The following is a 27,038-nucleotide window of genomic DNA, read 5'->3' as shown; positions in this document are numbered from 1 at the left end:
AGGTAGTGCTGAGATGCTGAAGTGCAACACACATCAGACTGCAAAGAATGTACTTTACCAGTGGGGTTATCATGCGTTACTCAGAACAAAAGCATCACAGTGAAAGGGGACTCGGACGGACAATTCACTTTTGCAGGTTGCTGATATAACAGACTGTGATGTTAGAATTCTTAACCAGGCAGATCAAGCAACAGTTCTGACAGGAAGATTTGACAATCCCTTTCATTCTGTAAATACAAGCGCTTCAAAATACAACGGCACCAGGGAGATGGTAACCCTACCCCTGCTTTGCAACTGGGAGACTTTATTACACATAACCTGAAAAACTACTATAAACCTACTCACACCTAAACAAACAAACAAAAAAAAAAACTACCCAAAGCAATCCCTTACCACCACAAATAAAAATCCAAAGTCTGCAGCGATACCCGCCACAAGCAGACCATTACATGGATTACATCCCAAACCCGTCAGTCACCACAGCTGAAATGAGCCTCTGCTGTTAGAACAACAACTGGAGTAGAATTATTTCAATTACTGCCAGGATTTATACAAATGATCCAGAAAAAAAAATACATGAATAAATCAAACTACACCAGCATATTTAATCAAGTGCTTTTTATTCTTTACAAGATACAAAATGAGTGTGCTGTGTGGTGCAGTCTTCATTATTTCTGTTACTGTTAATTCTAGAATGAACTAAATAACCTAGAATCAAAAACAAGTAATACGACACGACCCGAGGGTCTCGTCAGTGTGAACAGTGCAAAGCACCCCCTGTGTATGAAAGGCTTTCACGCACAGAATTTGTGTCGGGCTTTTATCACAGAGGCTGCGGTTCCGTATTTGTGAAGCAGAGCTAAGCACCGCCGCTGAAGGTCTTCAGGAAGCGCGGAGGCAGAGTCCCTTCCCATGTGGAGGATGACGAGGCAGCATTCGATAACATCGGGGAACGGGTACCTCTGCAACACAACAAGAGCCCGTTCATTTACTATGCAGGGTTAAAGAACACGCAGCAGCCCTGACCGTGTAAGAAGACTCCTTATTGCACAGCACTGTCACCCATTCCAGGCTGTAATACAAGCTTGATTAGACACAGTGTATAGGTATCAGGCTCAGGTGTGTTTGATTAGACTCGTAGTAAAAGCAGGAGTGGATCTAATGGCTATGCAATGGGAGTCTAATTTCCAGCCCTGGAGCAGCTAGCATCACTACTTCACAAAACCAGGGCAGTTTCCTTTTTGAATTTCCTAAGCACTATATTGGGGGAAAGCACTGCTAAACCTCTATACTGAATTACTGAACAGATTCCTGGCAGCAGTGTTTCTTGTGACTAAGGTATGGTGCAGCTTCATGCCATCTATTGGTTCCTAAAAACAAATAAATGGGTAGAAATGTTTCAGTCACCTTGATGTGTTCTGGAATTTCAGCCAGCTGTTTGTTATACTCAGAAACCGAAGCAATTAAGGAAGTCAAAGATGTTGATTCTGCGGTACTGTTTGAGAAAGAAAAAAAAAACACAATGTCAGAAAAACATGACATTTGAGTTTAAAAAGCTGGTCCATGCATTAAAGCAGAGAAAGGAAAATCAACTTAACATATTCTTAGCAAAAAAAAAAACAACACAGTTTCATCCATTCCAGGTTTTACTACCAGCCTGATTAGCTCCAGTGTGTCTAGGTAACAAGCTCAGGTGAGTCTTATGAACCTTGTGGTAAAACCAGGAATGGATCAAACTACTGTTATTCCCATCCCTGCACACCTTGCTCCAGACTGGCTGGCTGCTGTTGCTTCATGTTCACTCCCAGACTCTGGTAGAGCGTGCAGCTCTTTCTGCTGCTCTTCAGGTGTAGCTGCTGCGCGGAGATGCTGCTGCATCATGCTGGACAGCCTGAGCTGTATCTCCTCTATGACGCTCTGCGTGGTCTGCAGAGCAGCGTGAGTCTCTGAAATCAGGACCGCGCAGGCGGACGCCAGCATTGTCTCTTGCGAGCGGCACGGCTCCTCCTCCAGGGTATCTGAACCTTCCTCTGTAGGAATCGCACCCTGCTCCTCATCTGCTGTGTCCTGAGGTCCGGTCCCATTGACAGCTGCAGGCTCCGAGGGACTCTGCACATCGCGTTGAAGTCCAGCGACGCTGGGCTGAGGGAGAGCTGCTTTCTCAGGCTGCGTTTCAGAAGGACGCTCATTGCTTTGATTCCACCACATTTCGTATAACTGGAAGTAACACACAAAGGCTTCTAGGCTTTGAACCGCCGCAATGCTGTGGGTGTCAGTGTGGTCGAGCTGTGCTTTGAGGCTGGAGACGGATTGCATACCTGGGGAAACATAATGAGTGGACTTTAAACACGCTAGACATGACAGGACTGTCCCAGCCTCCTCAGTGATGCAGCGAGGTGTTTGTTAAACACACTGACAGGACTGTCCCAGCCTCCTCAGTGATGCAGCGAGGTGTTTGTTAAACACACTGACAGGAATGTCCCAGCCTCCTCAGTGATGCAGCGAGGTGTTTGTTAAACACACTGACAGGACTGTCCCAGCCTCCTCAGTGATGCAGCAAGGTGTTTGGTATTCCCCTGATCTCGTCCCTTTCCTTACCTTTTGGCAGCAGCAGCCTGCACAGCTCTCTCATCAGGGTGAAATGCGTGGCGTCTCTGCAGCGGGTGAGGGCCCCCAGCATCGCTGTCACTGTCTCACCCCGGGCCAGCGCCACAGAGCTCAGCACTGCCAGCGTCAAGTCATGGGACAAATGGAACAAGAGCTAGGAGAAGAAACACACACACACAGAGTAACGGTCAGGCTTCACTGTGAACTGCTTCACTGCATGTTCCGACAGTCAGCGCTTCAGCAAATAACGAAGACTCAAGTAAATCAAATCGATCTGGAGTATTCATTATTTCCAAGAGCGTCCCAGGTAGGATTAGGGTTCTCTAGTCAGCCTTACCTGTTTAATGGGTATGTTTGCAGTAGCTGCAGGATTCTCTACAGATTTCACTTGCTGGTGCAGCAGCTTCACTTTATCCACATCAGCACTGGAGACGCCGAACTCCCTCTCCCACACCACAGCCACCGCGTCCACGAAGGGGACCCCCGAGCCCACAGTCCAGCCATGAGAGGAAGCACTGCCCCAGTCGATCAGCTTGGTTCCAGCAAGGCACTGGTGCAGCAATTCACTGGTGCAGAACACAAGCTGGTGACCCTACACACAATTCAATTGCAATCAATATCAAACAGAGCAATGCTACATGAATGTGTATTCATTTAGGGTTGGGAAAAGGGCACCTATTGTAATGTAGTAAAACCAGGAATGGGTGAAACCGCAATGCTGTCTGTATCACACAGGCTGCAGCACACTGCTTTTAGAAGCAGAACTGATGCCTCATGGGCTCTTTGCCTCACAAGAGCCCAGTCCTGTGACTCACCAGCAAGCTCTCCTGTGCCTGGAGAACCTCCCGGGCTCCCAGCCAGTCCTGTGACTCACCAGCAAGCTCTCCTGTGCCTGGAGAACCTCCCGGGCTCCCAGCCAGTCCTGAGCAGTCAGTAGCTCTCTGGCACATCTCAAGGCGAGCGAGTTAGACAGGGCATTCTCTCCGACGATCAGGGCCAGTTCTGCAGCCGTCTTCAGCGACATCACATCCCCCTTCTTGGCGATTACCTTGGCAGCATCATAGGTGGAGTCGGCAGCTAGATAACTGAGGGGTTGATATTATATTATACACAGAACCAGCGGTAAAGCGTATGGAGACAAGGAGCTTTTCAGGGGATGTACCTGTCCTGAAGTTCAATCCAGTTTGATTTGGTCAGGTTTACACTAGTTCATACCGTTTCCTCTATTACTTATCTAATGCTGGTCCTAGTCCAATAAAACTGCCTGCTGGCTTCAGACGCCTTGCAAGAGGGTGTAGCTTTGGCATCATGAACAGTACAAGCCCATGGAAACTCAACATGCAGTTAGGGCTTAAGCAGGAAAAGGCAGTGCTGCTTCCAAATACAGTAGATATTACATGTGAAAACGTCGTGTACAGGACCCATTGCTTTTTTAAATTGGGATGGGCAGCAGTGTGGAGTAGTGGTTAGGGCTCTGGACTCTTGACCGGAGGGTTGTGGGTTCAATCCCTGGTGGGGGGACACTGCTGCTGTACCCTTGAGCAAGGTACTTTACCTAGATTGCTCCAGTAAAAAAAAAAACCAACTGTATAAATGGGTAATTGTATGTGAAATAATGTATAATGTGATATCTTGTAACAATTGTAAGTCGCCCTGGATAAGGGCGTCTGCTAAGAAATAAATAATAATAATAATAATACAGCCCCAGTTTCTCACGTACCACTTGGCTGCGTTGGAATAATGCCCGTCTCTTTCCAGGATAGCTGCCCATGTGGTGTAGAGGTTCTTTATCACAGGGTCTTCAGGAAGCAGTCTAGCCTTGGCCAACGCTATGGCTTCCCTTTAAAAGACAAGTCTGGGTGTCGGGAATGAGGAATGGACTTTTACTGTCATTTTATTGCGCAGCACAACTCTGACCTCTCGAGATTCATGCAAGCCCTGGATTAGTTAACTGAACATGCAGAGACTCAAGAGGGATGGGAATAAGACTCCCATTGCAGAGCAGTTTGATCCATTCCTGATTGAACAGACACACCCAAGCCTGTTACCTCTACACTGTGGCTAATCCAGCTGGTAGTAAAACCTGGTGTGGGTGACACTGCTATGCAATAGGAGTCTGATTCCCAGTCCTGTATGTGAAAGATCGCATTACGGGTTAGTATCTGCCTGCTTACCTGTAGAGCTGCTGGGATTTCAGAAGGTCAATGGCTTCGTAGACCTTGTGGACAGAGAGGAGGTAGGAGGCTGCCTTGACGTACTGCTCTTGAAAACACAGCTGCTTCACGAAGGCTTCCACTGCCCGTACCCACACCTGGTAGCCAGCTGAACAGAAGCACACACGACCGCTTACAACTCACCCATCAACGCCTGTCGTTAAATTCATTTGGCTGCTTCTAGTATTTGCTAAAACTAGAACTCGCTAAACAGGAGTCGCTTAGTTTGATCCATGAAGGATTACTCACCCATTGGTGACACAGCTACCAAGTGTTCTGTTAACTCTCCCTTCTCAATCGCTACCTGCAGAGCACCGGCAAGATCTCCTTTCCACAGCAGCAGGGAGTTCAGAGGCTCGTAATGACCACCTTCTATGTGGCTCCTTCCTGTACGTGAAAGCAAGCAGATTACACACAGACTGGGTTTACACTACACACAGATTACACACGGACTGGGTTCACACTACACACAGATTCCACACAGACTGGGTTTACACTACACACAGATTACACACGGACTGGGTTCACACTACACACAGATTACACACGGACTGGGTTTACACTACACACAGATTCCACACGGACTGGGTTCACACTACACACAGATTCCACACGGACTGGGTTCACACTACACACAGATTCCACACGGACTGGGTTCACACTACACACAGATTCCACACGGACTGGGTTCACACTACACACAGATTCCACACGGACTGGGTTCACACTACACACAGATTACACACGGACTGGGTTCACACTACACACAGATTCCACACGGACTGGGTTCACACTACACACAGATTTAAAAACACAGATTAGCCTCATTCCATGTTACGTGTGTTACAGAAACATTAAGGACTGGAAATCACTGAAAATGTTCCCTTAGGAAGCTTTTGTCTTTATAAATGTAAAGATGTGTGTTATACCAAGTTTTCAGCCTACATTACAATGCAGGAGGGTGTGTGTGCGTGCGTGTCAGTGTGTGTGTGTGTGTGTGTGTGTGCGTGCATGTGTCAGTGTGTGTGTGTTTCAAGCTGTAACACATGTAATGTGGAATGGGCCACTGGAGACTGAGATCAGACACAATGCCTCAGTTCCTCACCTTCCTCCTCAAACATTGTGTAGAGCGCAGCTCTGTCTCCAAACAGGCCTAGCTGTATGTGTGCCCCGGATCCAGGCACACAGTTACTGGGCAGTGCTGGAGGAAGAGAAACAACAGTGGGGATCACAATTAAAACAAAGGGCCAAGCGGGAAAGAACTGCTATCTTAACGAGATAAGAAACAAAGCAAGCTGAAGCACACAAAATACAATCGAAATAAAAGAGTGAGATTTCTTGCCTTGGGAATGTCGAACAGCCGCTAGAGTCAAGCAGTCTCTCTGCTGATCTTCCCTAGACCTGTGATCCATGGAGGTGCTGAGGGGCAGGATCGAGCGAGGCTTCTTCTTCTTCACTGGAGCTTCAGCTGCGGGAACGAGAAAGAGACAAGCAGGATGTTACACACAGGATCGAGCGAGGCTTCTTCACTGGAGCTTCAGCTGCGGGAACGAGAAAGAGACGAGCAGGATGTTACACACAGGATCGAGCGAGGCTTCTTCACTGGAGCTTCAGCTGCGGGAACGAGAAAGAGACGAGCAGGATGTTACACGCAGGATCGAGCGAGGCTTCTTCACTAGAGCTTCAGCTGCGGGAACGAGAAAGAGATGAGCAGGATGTTACACACAGGATCGAGCGAGGCTTCTTCACTGGAGCTTCAGCTGCGGGAACGAGAAAGAGACGAGCAGGATGTTACACAGCACGGCACTGTCTCTAACACAAGGACTTCCTTTACTACAGGGCTGGAAATAAGACTCCTACTGCATAGCAGTTTCACCCGTTCCAGGTTTTAATACATGGTTGGTTAGCCACAGTGTAATGGTAACAAGCTCAGGTGTGTTTTATTATACTCATAGTAAACCCGGGAATGGATCAAACTGCTTTGCAATGGGAGTCTTGTTTCCATCCCTGTTCCAATTCAAAGTCTTTTGCTTTGCTTAGTCACACTGTGTTGTGAGAGATCGGCCACTGCAACAAGAAGAATAACTAACCTTGCTTTTCTCTCTGTTTCTCATCCTTTAGAGATTCCCTTGCCACAAAAGAAAAGCCCTTTCCACCATTCCTGTTTTTTTCTGAAACTATTGCATCTGGCTGCCGACATCTGGGCTCTTTCGACACAGCTGAAAGATAAAAGAACCAGTTAAAAATCAAGAAACATTTTTATTACAGGGATTGCGTTCCATTCACTTTTCCATCACTGCTCAGTGGTGTTGCTCTAACTAAAATAAAAAAGATTCACTGTCACTATCTGACCATGCAAGGTGTTCGCTTGGAAACGCGGCCCAATCCGTACGAAAGTCATGAGGCAAACAGGACAGTGTCCTTTCTACAGCAGCCACAATGCATGCAAGCCTGCAGATTATTATTAATATTATCATCCTCAACTGCTCTGGCCCAGACCTGCAGGAGTTCAGGTGATCTCGTCTATAATACTACAGACATCAAGGTGTGAAGGTCAGGGCTACAGAGCACACGTCTGAATACCTGCTGTGGTCGGGGTGTGTTCAGTCTTGACTGGTACATCCTCCTGCTCCTCCTCCGGCTCTGAAGCCCCCTCCTCAGCCCCTCTGCCTCCCTGATCTCCAGCGACGTGCCCCTTGCCCGCTGGCTTCTTCTTCTTCTTAGCCTTCGGCTTCGGCTGAAGGCCCCTCTTCTTCTCCAGCTCTATGCTTTTTTTCCCTGGGGTGTTAATGCAGGAGAGAGGATCCACACTCAGGATTTGTTTTCAGCTTTTATTTGTGCAGCATCAAGATTAAAAAGTCAAATCCATGTCTGGGTGTCATGCAGCTTCGTTAGGGTTTACAGGACGGACAAGTCAGTCAGTCGTCAGCTAAAAAAACAGAGCTATGCATTAAACAGAAGAGTCAGGCAACGACGGTTATGTATCAGAGTTCCCTCAGAGCTATGGGTTAAACAGAAGAGTCAGGCAACAACGGTTATGTATCAGAGTTCCCTCAGAGCTACGGGTTAAACAGAAGAGTCAGGCAACAATGGTTATGTATCAGAGTTCCCTGAACAGCTTGACCTATCAAGGAGGGACCGCGCTTACCCTTCGGTGGCTTTGTGTGTTCCTGCTTGGAGACGGCCCATTCCTGGACAGTGAAGTCGTCCCCTCCAGTCCAGACCAGGTCAGGGTTGACAGGAGACCACTGCACGCACAGCAGCCTCCCCTTGTGGCCTCTGTAGTTACAGATCGCTTCCTCCTTCAGGACGTCCCACACCTTGACAGTAGTGAGGAAAACATCACCTTACCAACACAGTGCTAGGAGAATCACTGATTTGAGATCTATTATAACAGACATCATTCCGTTTCATGTGGAACGCGTTGGAGTTTAACGGGAGTGGAATGAGCTTTGTTCTGATTTAATAAGACACATATCCAGTGTATTTGCATTCCTGTGTGAAGCCTCTATACAGCGCAGTGACTGAGAGCCCAGGATCCCTGATGACTTACCTGCGCTGTGCCATCGTAGCACACAGAGACCAGTCTGCCATCGTGATGAGGGCTCCACGCCAGGCTGGTTATCTTCGCGGTGTGTCCCACCAGACTCCGGTAGGGTTCCGTCACCAGAACAGGAGTGTCTGATGGAGTCTCTTCAAATAAACAGACACAGTAAATATACAGGCATATATACAGCACCCTGTACCAAACACAAAACAATGACTGCACACAGCGGTAAACTACACTGAACTGTGTTAACAGATACAGTAAATATACAGGCATATATACAGCACCCTGTACCAAACACAAAACAATGACTGCACAGAGTGGTAAAGTACAGAGGCTGGATCGCGAAGGCTTGGTTAATAGTTTGATTAAACGCTGTGCCCCCTTCTTTGAAACGTGCTTTCCCAGAAGCCTTCGATTCTTACCGATGATGCTCTTCAGGTTGTGCACGTACACAGTGGCGTTGTTGGACCCGGACGCTAGCAGGTGACTGGCATCGGGCTGGCTGCCATGCTCGTGGTGCCAGCGAAGCACATTGATGATCTTGTGATGCTGCTGAATGGAGCACAGCAGCCTCAGAGCTGGAGCTTGAAGGATTTCTATCGATCTGTAGAGACAGACAGGCACGTTGACCTGGATTAAAAACTGACACAGGCATGCGTGGAATACATACAGACGTACTGTACTAGCGCCTCCACTGGATCCTCGTCTCTGGGAGTTGCAGTGCAATTCACTGCTGTGTCACGCCACTCACCCGTCCTCATTCCCAATCGCTAGGATTTCACCATCTGGTTTCCAGCTGAGATCCGTGTGAGGTGACAGCTTGTGCTGCAAAAACAAACACAAAAACATTCAGAAAACACGACAAATCTGAAGAGTCTTCACACCGATTCCAGCTTCAGATCAAATCCCTGTCACTTAACATCTTCCTTGAGTTTGCATATTCTCAAAAACAAAACCCTGACAAGCTCCCACAGCAGTACTCTATATGGAACCTTTTTTTGCAGAAGTCGAGGTGCATGCAGGCTTACACAAGAACACCCGTCTTGCATGCTCACTCGTACGTGCTGCACATGGGGGGTCTGTTACACACAGGCAGCGTGCTGGGATCTCCAAACAGACTACCTGGCCTGTGATTTTAATAGAATCACCTTGATGCCGTTGGTGTCCCGGATGACCTTATCGATGTCGTTGGCTTCTCCAGCCAGCTTCCAGGGGTTGTGCTGCAGGATGACTCCCTCCCCAGCACAGCTGTACAGCGTCACAGTGGGTCTGTCCCCCTCACCCCCTAAAGTAGAAATCGGGTTAGGAACGTGCCAACATATCACCAAGACAGGCATCAATACTGCAGAGCCCCTGGAATTTGCACTGGAGTGACCGGACATTGGTAGAATGGTGGACTGTGTGTTTAACTGCACTGCAGGAGTTACAATGCAATTGAATGAGAGGAGAAGCTGTCGTTCACATGGCCATTCCCATGCAATTACAGAGTGCTTACAATGTAATGATACGGTTACTTGTACCCTGTAATCTGAAGCGCTACTGTAATGCCTTGGTGGCTTGTTTCACTGATTAACACACACACAATAAAATAAAAACAAGATAAAGAAAATAACAAGGCTGGTTTATGGATGATCTAAAATACAGCAACGCCTTTGCAATGTTCCTTATCAGTGGGAATCGCGGTGAAAGAATACTCCTGGTGAACAGAGAGGAAGACTCGCTGTAAAGGACTTACCAAAGGAAAGCGGGGGTACTGGAGGACCCCAGGCCAGAGTATACACGGTCTTTCTGTGATAGGAGCTGGATATCTGAGGAGGTCTGGAGGGGCAGAACAATAAAAACGTGTAGCAGGACGGGTTCATTTCATTTGCTTTCATGGATCTGCATGGAGGAAATCAGAAAGCAATTCTGCCTTATATATATATATATATATAAACTTACTTATTAGAGTACGAGTCATAAATGCCAACTTTGCCGTCATCAGTTCCAAATGCCAAATGACCTTCTTTCAGCGGGTGCCAGGATAACTGAAATGAACGCACACAAGCGAGAGATGAAACCCACTGGAGCTGTTCACTTTGTTAGTGAAATACCCGATTACAGGATGACAGGTTGTGACCCTGCTTGATCCTGACACAGCACCGGTACGTACAGCGGTCACTTTGGACTTGATCCCTTGCCAGAACGTCTTGGTGTCGTATCGGTTCTGGATGGACAGAGTGCTCCAAACCCGGATCATGTTGTCCCCGACCCCAAGGGCCAGAGAGCCAGTATCTACCGGGGAGAAGGTCAGACTGTACACAAACCCACCCAGGGAGGGCAGGGTCCAGCAGCAGTCCAGGGTTTCCAGGTCCCAGCACTTCACCTGGAAAGAGAGAATACGACATCAATAGAAACACACCATGCGCCGTTATGAGAAGGCTGTGGTATATTTAATCTAGTAATGACAATGATGCTAGAAACATCACTCTGTGTGTGATTACACCTGGTTCACATTTCCCTTTTCCTGTTAAACTGGATTCCTCTTCATGTTGCAAGGGGCATGGAAAAGCCAGGCTCTTGGGCTCTAGTCAAAACCATGTGCATCTAGCCTCTGTTATGTACAGTAGATTATGAAGTGTTAGGCTGTGCTCTCACATCTCTGTCCATGGAGGTGCTAATGAGGAGCTCCCTGCTCTCCCCCATGCACACGGAGCTCATGTTGAAGACGATGCGCGTGTGATTCTGTCCCTCCGACGAGGAGCCCAGCAGAGCCCACTTCTGTTTGCCAGATCTGGTGAGATCCCACACCACCAGCTCTCCTCTGCAATGACATGTGTAGAGCAATGGAACCCCGTTAATCTTTCTCTGCAACCTACAGCCAGACTTAAATGAGCAACACAGAAATCTACACAAAGACCCACAACAAACAGTTTGGATTAAAAAAAACCAAAAAAAAAACATTGCAAATAGGATTTTAATTAGAAATAAGCTGCCTCCATGTTACGCACAGATTCAGGAGAACGCTACCATCATCATCATCATCATCATCATCATCATCATCATCATCATCATCATCATCATCCTTACTCGACTCTGCCAAGTCCAGCTACTGAGCAGTGATATTGTGAGCACACCCAGTAGGCTGTGGCGTGGTCTGCTGAATCAATATGATGAGATTTATCACTAGAAGTTACCCTTTACTCTACAGCTTCATGCACAGGTAACGCTGGAGAATTGAAACTGAATCAGGAGGGCACTGCTTTTCTATCAGATGCTGCTCAAGTGGTTTCCTACCCGAAGCAGCTGGATATGATTTGTGTTGGCCGGGTGTGAGGCCAGTGCACCGTCAGCCACAGCCTCTCCTTCACAGTGGGGTCCACCCCCAGCCCCCTCCTCTTGAGGAAAGGCAGCTTCAGAGTCATCACACCTACAGACAGAGAAATGGAAACGGGGTCTGCCATGCAATACATACAGTATATCAATGCATACATGCATACAGACATACATACATGAACACATATACATATATACACACACACACACACTCACAGATACCCTTTGGTTTGCAAGTCACAGTGTACATTGCATGTAAATTTCAACTTAAAAGCGAGATCAAAGACAACAAAGCATAACATTCTACAAATACAGTATGTTGTTCTTGGACACGTATCGCTGACAGAGCCACTCAGCTCACTCCAACACAAGAAGACAATCTCACACAGGGTCAGCTGTGCACATAAACTTCTACTGTTGTCACAATTCTGGTGTTCTCAGTAGCATTGTGTCAAGCAAACGTGCATATCAGCCACCAGAGAACAGCTTATACTGCAGCCGCCAGACCCTACCTTTCCCCCTCGCTGTGCTCCACACTCGCACAGTCTGGTCCTTGCTGCCTGATGCCAGGTAGCAGCCTCTCTCCCCGTCTGGCACCTTCCTTCCATTCGCTACTTCAGCTTCTGAAAGTGAATCGACATGTCAGACAAACAGCGGATAGCTGCACCCCCCTCGAAGCGTTCCAGTATGCTGTGTTTTGTTACATCAGGAGGTGTTCTTACAGTCACCTTGCATCACTGTTTCTGCATTCACAGGTACCTGGCTCGTTTAATAAAGTCACAGGACCGGCCCTGAGCAAGCCCTATCAAGGTGGAATCTCTGCAAAGAGGGCAGCATGAGATTCACCACGAAGGCTACCCTAAGGGACGTGCAGCGGGACCTCACCCACCCTGCAGCACTGAGTTTGTTTAAGATTTGCCCGTGGTAGTCTGCGACAGGCTTGCAGAGTTGCTTTAAAGAGTCTGTTCTGTACCTGCCGTTTCCTCTGCTCGAGGGAGCAGCTCCTCCTCGCCTGGCTGAGGGCACCAGGCCAGGGCGTGGATTTCATCATCGTGGCCTCTCAGTCTGTGGAGCACCTCACTTTTTCTGCTGATATCAATCACAACAATCATCCCGTCTTTGTACCTTGGGAGAGGAAATTAAATACGTGCTGTATTAGTGAAACTGAACAGTCACCCATATTTTAAATGTGCGGCACACACCACACTAGTATAGTAACGCCCTTCACACATTTTATATTTATATTTTTTTAAGAGACGGCTAGATTCATCAGAGTGTATGAGCAATACCTAAGTAGCATTGTGCATGTCAGTAGTATCTGTTTGTCAGTTAGGGGTAGGGTCAGCACTCACCCCACTGCAATGTAGTTCTCATTGTGAGGAGAGCAGGATAAGCAGAAGATGGTTCGCGGCTCTGGGAAGAAGCTCTGGGTTTCATTCCTGTTGTGCCAGAAACACACAACGATGCCCTTCTCATCACCGGACACCAGCAAGTCTTTCACAACCGGGGACCAGTGCAGTGACGTGATCGTGCTCTACAAACAACAGAACACATTCCCCGTCATCCACAAAGGAAGATGAAGAGCACCCTGGCACTGCCGCTGTGCTGGTCCTGTGGCACTGGTGTACCCAGAGGACAGACTAACACAATCTTATTACCTGAAGGCATCTCCTTCAGGTAATAAGGAGACCGGGACCTCTCGGCTCGCACTGTACCTGGTGTGCTTTGTGTTCTTTCAGCGTCGCTTGTTTCTGAGAGTCCCAGATCTTCACAGACCCATCATCAGAGCTGCTTGCACAGATCTCCTCCTGACCAGGATAGCGGCAGAACGCAAAGCCAGAGACGCGTTCTCTGTGGCCTTTGAGCTCACCTTTAATCATATAGAAAAGAAAAGGAAAAGTGTAGAACTGCATCAGTGCTACGAAACTATTTCAACTGATCGGTCCTTCACACCGCAGGGCTGGCAATGAGACTGCCATTGCAGAGCAGTCCGATCCAGTCCTGGTTTCACTAGGGGTTTAATAAGACACACCTGAGCTTGTTACCTCTACACTGGGGCTAATCAAGCTTATAGTAAAACCTGGGATGGGTGAAACTCCTGTGCAATAGGAGTCAGATTCCCATCCCTGCATTGAGAGCTTTCCAGACAGTTTGAATTGGTGGAATAATAAGTTGATGACTTATTAGCTATGAAACCAGAACACTGTACTGTACAAGAAGTTCTGTACAAAGTTACATTGCTACAGAACGTCTTGACGTTTAACACTAACCACACTGCTGGATCAATAAGAGTCCATTTATAAAAAGTAGCATCATAGAATTATCTCATAGTGCCAAATACTGCGGTGGTGTCAGTATTGCTTCTGTTAGGATTTTGGATTATTTTAAAACAATATAATGTTAGTTAAGATACATTAAATTTAAAATCTGTTTCAGGTGTGATCACGTGCTGTAGTACTACTACGACTAATAATAATAACAATATACAAACTATTTAATATCAGAATAAGAAATAGCAGGCTTACACATCTGAAAACGCAAACAGTGAATTCTTTGCAAACCCTAACCCAATTAATATTCGCAATGCGCTCAGCTCACCGGCAAAGACTGGCGACGCTGCAGTGACGTTCACCAAGTAAACGGAACTTTTTGCTCCAAACCCAAAAACTCCTTTGGGACTGGTGTCGCTGGACCGGGAGCAGTACCAGTTTGGCGAGGCTGGGAGAAGTCTCTCCGACATCCTAAATTGTAGCCCAGATACTTTTTACAAATACCTTAACGATGCCACCACAGTCATGGTACAGTTCAGTGCTGTGCTAACCGGGCTGCAGAGAAATCTCATGCTGCCCCAGCAAACACAGACGAGCGACTAGTACTGTCGGGCAGACTACAAGAGGGAAAGAGGGACACACTTAGTGATTCGGCATGCAGGGACTCACTCACTGACATATATTTAAAAGGAACCCATTAGTGGCGTGGCAATTCGATAAACCTTTTTTTAAACCGTTTTGTAAAGATTTCAATCAGATGGTGATTACGTGGGGCTAATAATATAAATATGAGGATTGTGAATGATTTATGAGCGATCTTTTTTTCTGCAATAGATTGGTCCAGCCTGACCTGCTGTAAAGCAGTTTGATATTTGGTCAACATGGCTGCGTCCTGCGCTGTTGGTTTGGGTAAGTCGGCTTGTACGTGATTTTGTGTTTGTAAACGTTTATTTAACGTAGTTTCTGGTAGACTGAACGTGCCGTTCATTTCCTCGTGTTTTAGGTGTTTCGTTGGCGAGAGGACTCGTGAGATACGCAGAGGCAAGCCGGTAAGCAACACAAATGAACCCCTGCTGTACGGTCTGTATCAGTCAGAGGACATCCTGTATACAGAAATGCACGGTGCCGACACTCTGCTCCACACTGTCGTGCCCTGAGATGAATGTTTTACCAATTGATTTGTTAACACTTGCTGTGATTTACACATGAAGAGTCTAGATCGTGAATGTACCAATCCGATTCATGCGATTCAAGCCTGTCTCATGTTCTAAAATTATTGCTGTTCTGGAAGTTTTGTAGATTACTGCAGTTTGCCTTAAATCCGTGTAAAATGGCTGGGACTCAAGGATATCCGTCCTCCGTGTGTACGTTTTGTGTAGTTTAACCTTTTATTGGGTTTCACAAAACAAGAAAGGACTTACTTTAAAATATTGATATGCTTTATTAGATATCTGAAAACAAAATTAATTTATGTATTGAAAACATTCACTCAAGTAGTCGTTATCAGGTGCTGCCATACCAGTAGTGTTGTTAAGTAGAGGGATGAAATAAGACTCTGCTTGTGTTACAGTTTCACGTGTTTCAGGTTTCAATGCGAGCTTCATTAGCCACAGTGTGTACAGGTAAAAAGCTCAGGAGTGTCTTATTAAACTTCTCGTAAAACCAGGACTGCACTGCTGTGCAATGGGAGTCTTCTTTCCACCCTTCATTCCTTTACTCCGGGCTTGTCCTTGCTTTCCCAGGTTGCTTGCACCATGCAGAGTCCTGCCTCAATCCTGCATCCATACAACCACCGCTCTGGAAGGCAATAAAAACTGGGAGCGAAAGAACCGCGTCCTGCACCAGCCGCAGCCTCCCGAGGAAACACGCAGAGCAGCCGTGAGTGTCCATCAACTGCTTACTCTGAGCCTCTCTCATTTCAGAGTGCTGCAGTACATGCTTCTGTGCTGATCCTCTCTCATTTCACAATGTTAATACATGCTTCTGTGCTGAGCCTCTCATTTCAAAATGTAATATTCAGTTGTAAAAGGGCTCCAAAGGAGAATGCTGGGATATTTCAGCTCTCGGGTGTTTCAGCTCTGGGGTGTTTCGGTTGCCGGTCTAACTGTAAAGTATGTACCTTCTCTGCAGGAAGTATACCACTGTCGAAGACAAATTAAATACAGCAAGGACAAGATGTGGTATTTGGCAAAAATGGTGAGTAATTGGAGGCTCCTTGTCGGAGGGTTTCATCGCTGGGCCAACCTGTTGTTTTTCTGCTTTATACATTTTGAAGAGCCTCAGCAGTGATCAGAAAGATGTTTTTTAGTAACCACTAGGGGGCAGTAGAAGCTCAGGCAGTCTGGTCATCAGAACTGAAGAAGAATCTGTGTGGTTTCTCATCCTCATGTTACCAGCACTCTGAGCTCTCCTTTTGAGATTTAACTTCTCTTAATCCAGCACAGAGTGTAACTGAAATAGGACGTCCATGTAGTTCTGGGCACTGCATCACTGAAGAGCCTGGAGGGTTTGCAGTGTACAATGTTGGGACAGACTCTCACCCGCCACTGTCTTGTCTTGTTTCACAGATCAGAGGCATGACTATTGAGCAGGCCATAGCACAGCTGGAGTTCAATGACAAAAAGGGGGCGGCAATAATCAAAGAGGTAAGGGATGTGATGCATCGTGCTGCTGAATCTGCTGTGGCCACAGAGTGTTTCCATAGGCAATTCATTCAGCTGTACTTTCTAACAGGTACTGCAAAGCTATATTTTGATTCGGAGGAAGACTGCGTTGAAAAGGGTGCATGCACGGATGCAGAGGAAGCCGTACCAGTTTCTCTTGATTGTTTTCCAGCTGTTGCTCACATTGATTTAAAGCAGCGATGTGCACCCAAGGTGTTTTTATTTCTTATAAAACCACGTGTGTACGTGTGTGTGTGTGTGTGTGTGCGTGTCAGTGAAAAAGAGCCGGGCTCGTCTGCATCCGTGGTTACAGAGCTTTTAACCTCCCCTCACCTCACCGACAGGGGACAGGATCTGTAATGACACTGCATCACACAGCACTGCCCGTCACAGCTGCACTGAATGGCCCTTATTGAATACGCTGCCCATTGATCACAATGTCCACAGTAGTATTGTACCATCAGCCTGACCTGGTTTATATAGCTGTGCCACCCCCTCAGTTATTTTGAGATGTTAGTAATTGAAACACGTGTGCAAGGTGGGAGCTGTTGAAACATTGAGAGCCCAAGAGAATTTCCATTAGTCTTAAGAACATTTTTTGATCATGAAAAACAAAGTGCTTTACTGCTCCCATGTTCAGGTATATCTGTAGGATCTGTAGGTTGAAATGCATTGCTAATATGCATGTCCTGTTCCTCCAAATGGTAGAATTAAACTGATGTTAGGAAACAAATGTACTTGGTTGCTATAAGCACTTAGTGCAAATGAAGTGGAACGTGTGATGAATGATGAATCTGTGACCTGAATCTTTAATTGTGTGTAGGTTCTTCTGGAAGCCCAGGAGATGGCAGTGAAAAGCCACAATGTGGAATACAAGTCGAATCTGTATGTTGGTAAGTGGATTCCACACTGCAGATAGCCTGGCTGTGTTTTTAAATAGCTCAGGTCTTCAGAAAGAGAAAGCTGCCTGCATGCACAGTCGTGTGCTTCGTGGCAGTCCTGCAATAAGTCCTCCTCCTGGGAATAATGTATAATGTGAAGAGAACTGGTGCAGGCAGCCTGGGGAGCACGTTCAGACTGCAGGCTCTGCACAGAAGAGTCTGGAACGTGCTCATGCGCCAGATCGCTGAGTCTGCGAGCAGCAGATGGCAGTCTTGTGTTTTAAGTTTGCAGTAACGGGTTTTGTATGAGAGAGGTCTGTTTTTAAACCAGGTTTTTGGTCTACTGAGCTTCTTATTGTGAGACACTGATTGGCATTTTGCTTCTTCGTATTCATCAGAGTGATATCTTTTGCTTATTTTAGTTCTTTATTCTTCCCTTTAGATTGTCGTTATGTCTACCCCAGTGTGTCAGTTCAGGGATGGAAATAAGAATCCCATTGCAAAGCAGTTTGATCCATTCCTGGTTTTGCTATGAGTTTATTAAGACACACCTGAGCTTGTTACCTGTGCGCCGTGGCTAATCAAGCATGTGTTAAAACCTGGAGTGGGTGAAATTGCTCTGCAATAGGAGTCCTGTTCCCATTGGTTTGACAGCGTTTCTGTTGTGTTCACAGCCGAGTCCTTCTCTGGTAAGGGTCAGTATCTGAAGCGAATCCGAATCCATGGCAGAGGCATGTTCGGCATCATGGACAAGGTGTACTGCCATTACTTTGTGAAGCTGGTGGAGGGCGTGGCTCCCACAGAGGAGCCGAGGACTGGCTTTGATCAGGCCAAGGAGTATGTGCAACAGCTTCGCAATCGAACCATCATCCACTCTCTGTAGCAAAGAAACACATGGCATCCTCCAGCGAGCCCTCACACATCATCCTACAGCAAGCCCTCACACATCATCCTCCAGCAAGCTCTCACACATCATCCTCCAGCAAGCTCTCGCACATCATCCTCCAGCAAGCTCTCGCACATCATCCTCCAGCAAGCCCTCACACATCATCCTCCAGCAAGCCCTCACACATCATCCTCCAGCAAGCTCTCACACATCATCCTCCAGCAAGCCCTCACACATCATCCTCCAGCAAGCTCTCACACATCATCCTCCAGCAAGCTCTCACACATCATCCTCCAGCAAGCTCTCACACATCATCCTACAGCAAGCCCTCACACATCATCCTACAGCAAGCCCTCACACATCATCCTCCAGCAAGCTCTCACACATCATCCTCCAGCAAGCTCTCGCACATCATCCTCCAGCAAGCTCTCGCACATCATCCTCCAGCAAGCCCTCACACATCATCCTCCAGCAAGCTCTCGCACATCATCCTCCAGCAAGCTCTCACACATCATCCTCCAGCAAGCTCTCGCACATCATCCTCCAGCAAGCTCTCACACATCATCCTCCAGCAAGCTCTCGCACATCATCCTCCAGCAAGCTCTCGCACATCATCCTCCAGCAAGCTCTCACACATCATCCTCCAGCAAGCTCTCACACATCATCCTCCAGCAAGCCCTCGCACATCATCCTCCAGCAAGCTCTCGCACATCATCCTCCAGCGAGCCCTCACACATCATCCTCCAGCAAGCTCTCACACATCATCCTCCAGCAAGCTCTCGCACATCATCCTCCAGCAAGCCCTCACACATCATCCTCCAGCAAGCTCTCACACATCATCCTCCAGCAAGCTCTCGCACATCATCCTCCAGCAAGCTCTCGCACATCATCCTCCAGCAAGCCTTCACACATCATCCTCCAGCGAGCCCTCACACATCATCCTCCAGCGAGCCCTCACACATCATCCTCCAGCGAGCCCTCACACATCATCCTCCAGCGAGCTCTCACACATCATCCTCCAGCAAGCTCTCGCACATCATCCTCCAGCAAGCCTTCACACATCATCCTCCAGCGAGCTCTCACACATCATCCTCCAGCAAGCTCTCGCACATCATCCTCCAGCAAGCTCTCGCACATCATCCTCCAGCGAGCCCTCACACATCATCCTCCAGCAAGCTCTCACACATCATCCTCCAGCAAGCTCTCGCACATCATCCTCCAGCAAGCCTTCACACATCATCCTCCAGCAAGCTCTCGCACATCATCCTCCAGCAAGCTCTCACACATCATCCTCCAGCAAGCTCTCGCACATCATCCTCCAGCGAGCTCTCGCACATCATCCTCCAGCAAGCTCTCGCACATCATCCTCCAGCAAGCTCTCACACATCATCCTCCAGCAAGCTCTCGCACATCATCCTCCAGCGAGCCCTCACACATCATCCTCCAGCAAGCTCTCACACATCATCCTCCAGCAAGCTCTCGCACATCATCCTCCAGCAAGCTCTTTTTTGTGTTGATCTAAACAATAAACATGATATCCAGTCCATTTCCAAAGGCAGTGTGTGTGTGTTTTTGTTTCTTTTTATTAATATGACTCAGACAGAGAGAGATGGATTCAAAAGAAAGTCTTGCTGTTGCAGATGGATGATGGACAATCGATACCACAGAGCTGTTTTTATTGTGTTTTGAGTCAGTTAGACAGGAATCGAGAAACCTTTTAATCAGACATCAGGGGTCGTTCTCCTCACGCTAGCGCAGTGGGGGGGGGGAGTTGTTCCATACTCGGTGTATGGATCTCTACATTCTTCTTCTGCCTTGAATGTTATACAGCTTGCCAAAATACAATATGATTTGTTAAAAAAAAAAAAAAAAACACTGAAGGGCTTGTTGCAGTCTTGATGTTTGACTCTCTGTAGACCTGGCTGAAGCGTGCCTGCTCATGAGAAAGGCACATAAGCCCTCGCAGAAGCCCTTTCTGCCGGATGCTCTGAACTGTAGTTGTAACTCTCAGTTGCTTCTTATGTGGTAAACCAGGTGAACATGCAGTCTGAATACTGAAGGTCTGCAGCTCCACTCAGTGCTACTGTGTCTATTTCTCCTGTACTGTTCCTTGCCCTCTGTGTAAGCGTTCTGTCCTACTTTCTTCCTTTCTGTACAGCTACCTGGTTTCTTTACTCAGCTGGAATTGCTTTAAGTGTTTTTTTTGTATTATTATTAAATGCCATCTCCTGGCCTCAATTCCAGTAAAGTGCCCTCAATTTCAGATGAGAAGCCTGTCCTCTTTAAAAGCTCACAGATCCATACGACACATGCAGCTCAAATGGACCAGCGGCATACTTGCTTTACACAGGGTTTTTTTTAGCTTTTTTGCTTTATGTCAAAATATAGTGCTTTAAAAATAAATGATAGCCACACAACTATCTGACATGGTAAAGGCAATGGAAGAGGCTGTGTATCTTGCACAGATACTGGCCAGTGCAATGGAAGCGGTTGTGTGTCTTGCACAGATACTGGCCAGTGCAATGGAAGCGGTTGTGTGTCTTGCACAGATACTGGTCAGTGCAATGGAAGTGGTTGTGTATCTTGCACAGATACTGGTCAGTGCAATGGAAGTGGTTGTGTGTCTTGCACAGATACTGGTCAGTGCAATGGAAGTGGTTGTGTATCTTGCACAGATACTGGTCAGTGCAATGGAAGTGGTTGTGTATCTTGCACAGATACTGGTCAGTGCAATGGAAGTGGTTGTGTGTCTTGCACAGATACTGGTCAGTGCAATGGAAGAGGCTGTGTATCTTGCACAGGTACTGGTCAGTGCAATGGAAGTGGTTGTGTATCTTGCACAGATACTGGTCAGTGCAATGGAAGAGGCTGTGTATCTTGCACAGATACTGGTCAGTGCAATGGAAGTGGTTGTGTGTCTTGCACAGATACTGGTCAGTGCAATGGAAGAGGTTGTGTATCTTGCACAGATACTGGTCAGTGCAATGGAAGAGGCTGTGTATCTTGCACAGATACTGGTCAGTGCAATGGAAGTGGTTGTGTGTCTTGCACAGATACTGGTCAGTGCAATGGAAGTGGTTGTGTATCTTGCACAGATACTGGTCAGTGCAATGGAAGTGGTTGTGTGTCTTGCACAGATACTGCTGTAATATTTAAGTGCCTCAGATTTGTGCCAAAAGTGTGCTGGTGCTGTGACAAGTTGTCTGCTTTTCATTAAAAAAAATAAAAATAAAAAAGATAAATGAAGTATTGGTTCCACCACCCTGTGCTGCATGATTGATAATAAGTGAAGCATGTACTGTAATATAATGAACACTCTATAAACAGATTATTATAATTTAAATACGTTCTCATCCACCTAATACACCTTGGGTAAATGGGTAAGGGCTTGGTGCTTCATTTTATGTTAATGAAGCTACAAAACACTTGAGAATATACAGTGAGTGCCGATCGATCCCATCCCAGGATCCTCCCCTGTTCTGAGACGCGAGTCCTCAATCATTCTGTTCCAGGGGCATCATCACAGTGGCATCAGCGCATGGTTATGGATTTTAAAAGGACACCTCCTGCTCTACAAAGCCTGGGGTCAAATCTATAGCAAGTTCTCAATTTACATTCCTCTCTCTGACAACGCATATCTCAGCACAGAAATAATGCAGAAACAGTCACTCAAGGAAAAAACAAAAAGATTGATGAGCATCAAGTGTGGCTGAAGTGTGACGAGTCGGAGACAGCTAGCAGCCTCTCTCCCTGCCAGTGCTGTGTATGCTGTGTCCTGCATGCCAGACCCACAGGGACCGCCGAGTCTTGGATAAGACTGCCCAAATGCTTTCGAGCTCAGGGGTGCTGAGTGGAAAATGGACTGAAATTCTGTGATGGATGAAGCGATAGCTGCAGTGCACAATGAGGGCCACTTTAAATGTAATGGCTTCTAAACTAAAGACACTTATCTCTGTTTAACTTATATACCCGACAGTGGAACGCAACAGAAAACATGCTAAGGGTTCTTTAAAAAAAATACACTAGTAATCAGTTCAGTGTAGAATATCATTTGGTGAATGTTGAATCACAGTTTACTTTTAGATATGTGCTACATATCAATATGAAGAAAAACATACATGTGTCAAAATGGAATAATTAGTACAGAGAATAAGAACTAATGATCATGTTAATACAAATCCAACAGTACAACTACTGAAAAGTATTTCCATGGTGTTTATGTTGGGTCTTGTGTGTTCTCTGGTATATTAGAAAGCGGAGGTGTGGTTTACAGCAGGGATCAGCCCGTTTCAGCAGTGTGGACTCAAGCTCCTAAAACCTGCTTGCTGTGCCGTGCCACCCCTGCTCCTCACCTCGTGGGCACGCTGTAGGCAGCCCTGCCAAGCTTCTGTGAGATAGAGTGCAGTAACCAAACCGGAAATGAAATGACCGGACCATGTTACAGGCTTCCTGTTAACGCTTCACAAAGAACGTCTACAGAGACCGTATCTGCAGTTTGCAAGTTCAAAGAACATATTGAGTTTTTCTACAACGATTGCTTTCCTCCACAAACAGACGGCACAGCGCTGCCATATGTTGTGATGGCAAGATTTACAATAAAACCAGCCCCTTGTACTGCGTGTAATCATTTCTCTGCCTTGAAGTTCTCTTGGGAATCAGGCCATGCTGTGATAGAAAGGCTCGACAGGAGGTAGAATACAGAACGCACAAAGCATCGGGGGCCCTTTCCTTGTGCTGGCCTGAGACGTTCACAAACACCCCTTTCCTTGTGCTGGCCTGAGACGTTCATAAACACCCCTTTCCTTGTGCTGGCCTGAGACGTTCACAAACACCCCTTTCCTTGTGCTGGCCTGAGACGTTCACAAACACCCCTTTCCTTGTGCTGGCCTGAGACGTTCATAAACACCCCTTTCCTTGTGCTGGCCTGAGACGTTCACAAACACCCCTTTCCTTGTGCTGGCCTGAGACATTCACAAACACCCCTTTCCTTGTGCTGGCCTGAGACGTTCACAAACACCCCTTTCCTTGTGCTGGCCTGAGACGTTCACAAACACCCCTTTCCTTGTGCTGGCCTGAGACGTTCATAAACACCCCTTTCCTTGTGCTGGCCTGAGATGTTCACAAACACCCCTTTCCTTGTGCTGGCCTGAGACGTTCATAAACACCCCTTTCCTTGTGCTGGCCTGAGACGTTCATAAACACCCCTTTCCTTGTGCTGGCCTGAGACGTTCACAAACACCCCTTTCCTTGTGCTGGCCTGAGACGTTCACAAACACCCCTTTCCTTGTGCTGGCCTGAGACGTTCACAAACACCCCTTTCCTTGTGCTGGCCTGAGACGTTCATAAACACCCCTTTCCTTGTGCTGGCCTGAGATGTTCATAAACACCCCTTTCCTTGTGCTGGCCTGAGACGTTCATAAACACGTTTCTGTGAAACCTAAAGCTAATGAAGCATTCGGAGTGATGCCTTTAGAAGCAGTGATTTGCTGATATTAAGAGTCTTCCTCATGCATTTGCATCCTATTGAATTGGTATTGACACATGACATAGCCCTGCACACTAGTACAATCTGTAAAGCAGCAGGAGCTGATCCCCCACCCCCCCACCTACCCCCCCTGGCATCGCTCTTCCTGTGCTGGGGAACATGTCTCTGTCATTGTTACACAAGAAGGCAATGCCTTTATGCATATTATACAGTGTTTGAGAGCGGAGGGGGAACAGCTCCACTACTAATGAAATCTAAAGACTCTGATCTCAAATGCAAACATCTGTACAAATGATTGTTGCCAGTTGTAATGTTGAACGTCTCCCACTAGAGGTCCCTGTCTGTCCTATGTAGCCACACTAAATGCACGGGTGGCAACTGTATTAAATGGCAGCTTTTTCTATATTGAGGAAAATTGATCAAAATGTTTTACAGTATGTTAGCGGAGAACTTACTAAATCTTGTTACATTTTATTGAACATGTGCAGGGTTATTAAAAGTGAACCGTATTAATCAGATCAGGCAACATTTCATTCATGTCACACACAATTCAATAAAATGTGTCAAACATGTCATACATTTCAACAGATTAACTCAACAAACACAAAGGAAGTTAGTCTTACAGCGATTCATAAAGGAACATTTAGTCTGAAAGAGCAAGGGGCTCATTAAAGCGCTGCAGTGTTGCTGTCGTAGTATTGTGGGTGCAGTTAGTCTCCAGCAGCGCATCAAGACGCCCTGAACACGTGTGCAGAACTCCTGCATTGCACTGGGTTTGAATCGCCTGCTTTCATGTTGGCCAGGAAGGATGTCTTCTAAGTGAGCACGGCTCCGTGGTGTAACACTGCAGCATGAAGTGAGTTGCTCTTCAAGTCTGGAGTTTATAGAGTTTGCTGAAGGAAGCTCAGCCATGCCAGATCTGTGCCTGTCTCACTGGTTCAGCTCCTACAAAGAGCTGTGACTGACAGCACTCAGCAAAACTGAGCACCAGACCCAACCTTAGTGATACTCAAAGGCTTGGCTTGAGGCAGGGCATCCAAACACTACGCCTCTAAAGTACAGTCAAATAGTGAAACAGAGAAATAGCACCCTGAATATTAACCCTCACCCAAACCCTCACCCTCGCCCTCACCTCAAAACATCCACTTTAAGTGTCAGGTTGCTGCACTACAGTAACGGGTGTGCTGTCCTCTTGGGCACAGCAGTGCTGCACATGTAGGTTCAGGACCCTGCTCTGGGTTCACAGCAGATTGAACTTGTATGTGTTTGCATACCCTGTAAGCCTGCCCTACACTGCAGGTGTAACACAAGGAGCAGGTGCGTGTGTGAGTGTAATACAGGCACTCACAGACTGCCCTGTGCGATCGTGTTCTTCAGCTCCATCTGTAACTCGTGCTGGAAGCTCGCCGGCTCTGGCAGCGCTCGCTGATTTCTCTCTCTGTCACCAGGATCCAGAAAGAGGTGTTTCCAGTGCATGCTTGCACTTGTTATATTTATCAGTACTGCGTTTACACACTGTAGTCTGCTATGGGATGTAGGGATTGCTGGTATCGGGTCTCTGAATCCTTGCTTTGGATTTCTTATGCAGATGTGTGTGAGGGGGAGATGCAGCTGTAGTAATACCATCTGAGGCAGAAACGAATGGCATGTTTTCTTTTACTTCACTTGAGAGCTGCACATTTCTTTACTTAACTCGTGCTAATGATATACAATTCTAACGAGCTGGCTGAAGAACAGGGCACCAGAAGAGTAGGCGAGAGTAGGTTTCTTCTGATTTATATATGCCAATACTTGCTGCAATGGTTTTGTGAGGTTGGTTATTTTAGACGCTTGTAAAATCCCCAGCAGTCTGAATATTTTTTTTGAGCTTTATTTGAATCGCTTCATGGTGCAAATGTGAAGAATTTCACAGATTATCCTACATAATCACATTTAAAAACCACAAAACACAAGTATTCATACCATTTGTTACTGTACGATGGCTTTTCAAAGTGCCTGTGGAAGGTAATGTGCATTGTTATGTGGTGTGCAGTCTTTATTATGCTCTTGTGAGTGCTACACAGGGTGCAATTCAAGCAAAGTGTTAGCATTTGTATTGTGGCTGTTGTAGCCCACATAGTGGTGGTGGTGGGGGGGTTCAGTGTGATCACTGGAGACGAGGCTCGGGAGATTACCTCTCATTCTCTCGATGTGTCTGCACAGCGAGGGGCAGGTCTGGAGAGCTTACCTGCAGAAGGGAGAGTAGAGCGATCCTGCTTCGGACATCTCCGGAGAGCTTCTCAACAAAAAGAACCAGTCCCCCGACCCTCGGCTACCGAGGGGCTGGCACACTTGGTTCAAGCAGTGCCAGTTCCTCCATGTTAATCCCCTGCTAGTCCTCATGTGCTGCTGGCTTCCTGCAATGCAAACCAGCAAATCCCACAAAGCACCCCTTTCTAGCACGCACTGTAAAATCCACTGAGTTTGATTTGGTGAGATGCCAAGTCAATCACTCCTGATTAGACGAGTGTAAACATCCTAATCGTTTCCAAATGCAATGTGTGTGCTGTGCTGCCATGCCAAAGCAAGAGAGTCTGTCACATACACTGAAGAAAAAGAGCAGTCCTTCACGCTGTGTCATACTGTGAACAGAACATACACCCGGAGAAACTACAGACCCTCCTAAACATGCAGGGTGACATGCCTGCCAGCTGGGCAGGAACGAGCCTCAGAGGAGCATCGCAGCAGCAATATCTGCCCTTCTCCGTTCTCCAAAAAAACGTCTCGTGTGAGAAAACACATTTGTTAAAGGAGGCTTTAAAAGGAACACACAGTCACAAATGATAAAATGTCTGAGACTTTTTAGAAGTTGTTTAAGACGCCTAATTAAAGCACAAAGTGGTCTAATATTTTCATACAGGACGAGTGCCTGTTGTTTCGATATCACTGATTACTGAGCAAAAATTGAAATTCTGTCACCCTGAGGTTTTCATGCAGGTCGATATATAAAGGATATAAAGGACTCACATTATGCATGAGTAGCTACCAGCATCACCTCTGCCAATGCTACCCTCCTAAAGATAACAGAAGACTGTCAACTCATTTGCAGACTACTAGCACTAGTATCTACTCCAGCCCCTATGTTCTACAGCATGCTGTCCAGTGGTGTTAGCTAAATGAGTTAGAAGG

The 27,038-nt window shown here is 46.8% G+C and overlaps 2 protein-coding genes across 2 annotated transcripts; one reads left to right on the top strand and one right to left on the bottom strand.

Moving 5' to 3' along the window:
• Window positions 1–603: 603 nt before the first annotated feature.
• On the bottom strand, window positions 604–14,582 carry LOC117431740 (gem-associated protein 5-like). Its single transcript, XM_058996547.1, has 28 exons — window positions 14,284–14,582; window positions 13,401–13,555; window positions 13,038–13,219; window positions 12,659–12,810; window positions 12,198–12,308; window positions 11,647–11,779; window positions 11,008–11,173; window positions 10,523–10,735; window positions 10,312–10,397; window positions 10,106–10,188; window positions 9,519–9,655; window positions 9,122–9,195; window positions 8,793–8,974; window positions 8,374–8,513; window positions 7,969–8,140; window positions 7,404–7,598; window positions 6,911–7,039; window positions 6,163–6,288; window positions 5,926–6,021; window positions 5,070–5,207; window positions 4,782–4,929; window positions 4,328–4,447; window positions 3,482–3,692; window positions 2,945–3,199; window positions 2,599–2,761; window positions 1,763–2,318; window positions 1,408–1,495; window positions 604–962 (listed from the first exon to the last, which is right to left on the bottom strand). The coding sequence occupies exons 1-28, from the start codon at window positions 14,423–14,425 to the stop codon at window positions 795–797; spliced, it is 4,521 nt and encodes a 1,506-aa protein (XP_058852530.1). The 5' UTR covers window positions 14,426–14,582; the 3' UTR covers window positions 604–794.
• A 46-nt stretch (window positions 14,583–14,628) lies between these two features.
• LOC117412721 (large ribosomal subunit protein uL22m-like) lies at window positions 14,629–19,939 on the top strand. The gene is made up of 7 exons (XM_034021257.3): window positions 14,629–14,864; window positions 14,959–15,004; window positions 15,698–15,833; window positions 16,086–16,151; window positions 16,523–16,600; window positions 17,442–17,511; window positions 18,174–19,939. Exons 1-7 carry the CDS (start codon window positions 14,837–14,839, stop codon window positions 18,380–18,382), a joined length of 633 nt encoding a protein of 210 aa, XP_033877148.3. The 5' UTR covers window positions 14,629–14,836; the 3' UTR covers window positions 18,383–19,939.
• The last annotated feature ends 7,099 nt before the right edge of the window (window positions 19,940–27,038 follow it).

The sequence above is a fragment of the Acipenser ruthenus genome, chromosome 22, assembly GCF_902713425.1.
Source record: "Acipenser ruthenus chromosome 22, fAciRut3.2 maternal haplotype, whole genome shotgun sequence".
Lineage (NCBI taxonomy): Eukaryota > Metazoa > Chordata > Actinopteri > Acipenseriformes > Acipenseridae > Acipenser > Acipenser ruthenus.
Note: the sequence above shows the minus strand (reverse complement) of the source record. Positions and strands in the feature narration are given on the sequence as shown.

Bases quoted from the DNA above. Each gene is read 5' to 3' on its own strand.
- LOC117412721 (XM_034021257.3), top strand. From the start codon at position 14,837: ATGGCTGCGTCCTGCGCTGTTGGTTTGG. The intron at 14,865-14,958 runs GTAAGTCGGCTT...CTCGTGTTTTAG, and splicing joins GTCCTGCGCTGTTGGTTTGG to GTGTTTCGTTGGCGAGAGGA. The intron at 15,005-15,697 runs GTAAGCAACACA...TTGCTTTCCCAG, and splicing joins AGATACGCAGAGGCAAGCCG to GTTGCTTGCACCATGCAGAG.
- LOC117431740 (XM_058996547.1), bottom strand. From the start codon at position 14,425: ATGTCGGAGAGACTTCTCCCAGCCTCGCCAAACTGGTACTGCTCCCGG. The intron at 8,141-8,373 runs GTAAGTCATCAG...ACTACTGTCAAG, and splicing joins GCTACGATGGCACAGCGCAG to GTGTGGGACGTCCTGAAGGA. The intron at 7,599-7,968 runs GTAAGCGCGGTC...TTAACACCCCAG, and splicing joins ACACACAAAGCCACCGAAGG to GGAAAAAAAGCATAGAGCTG.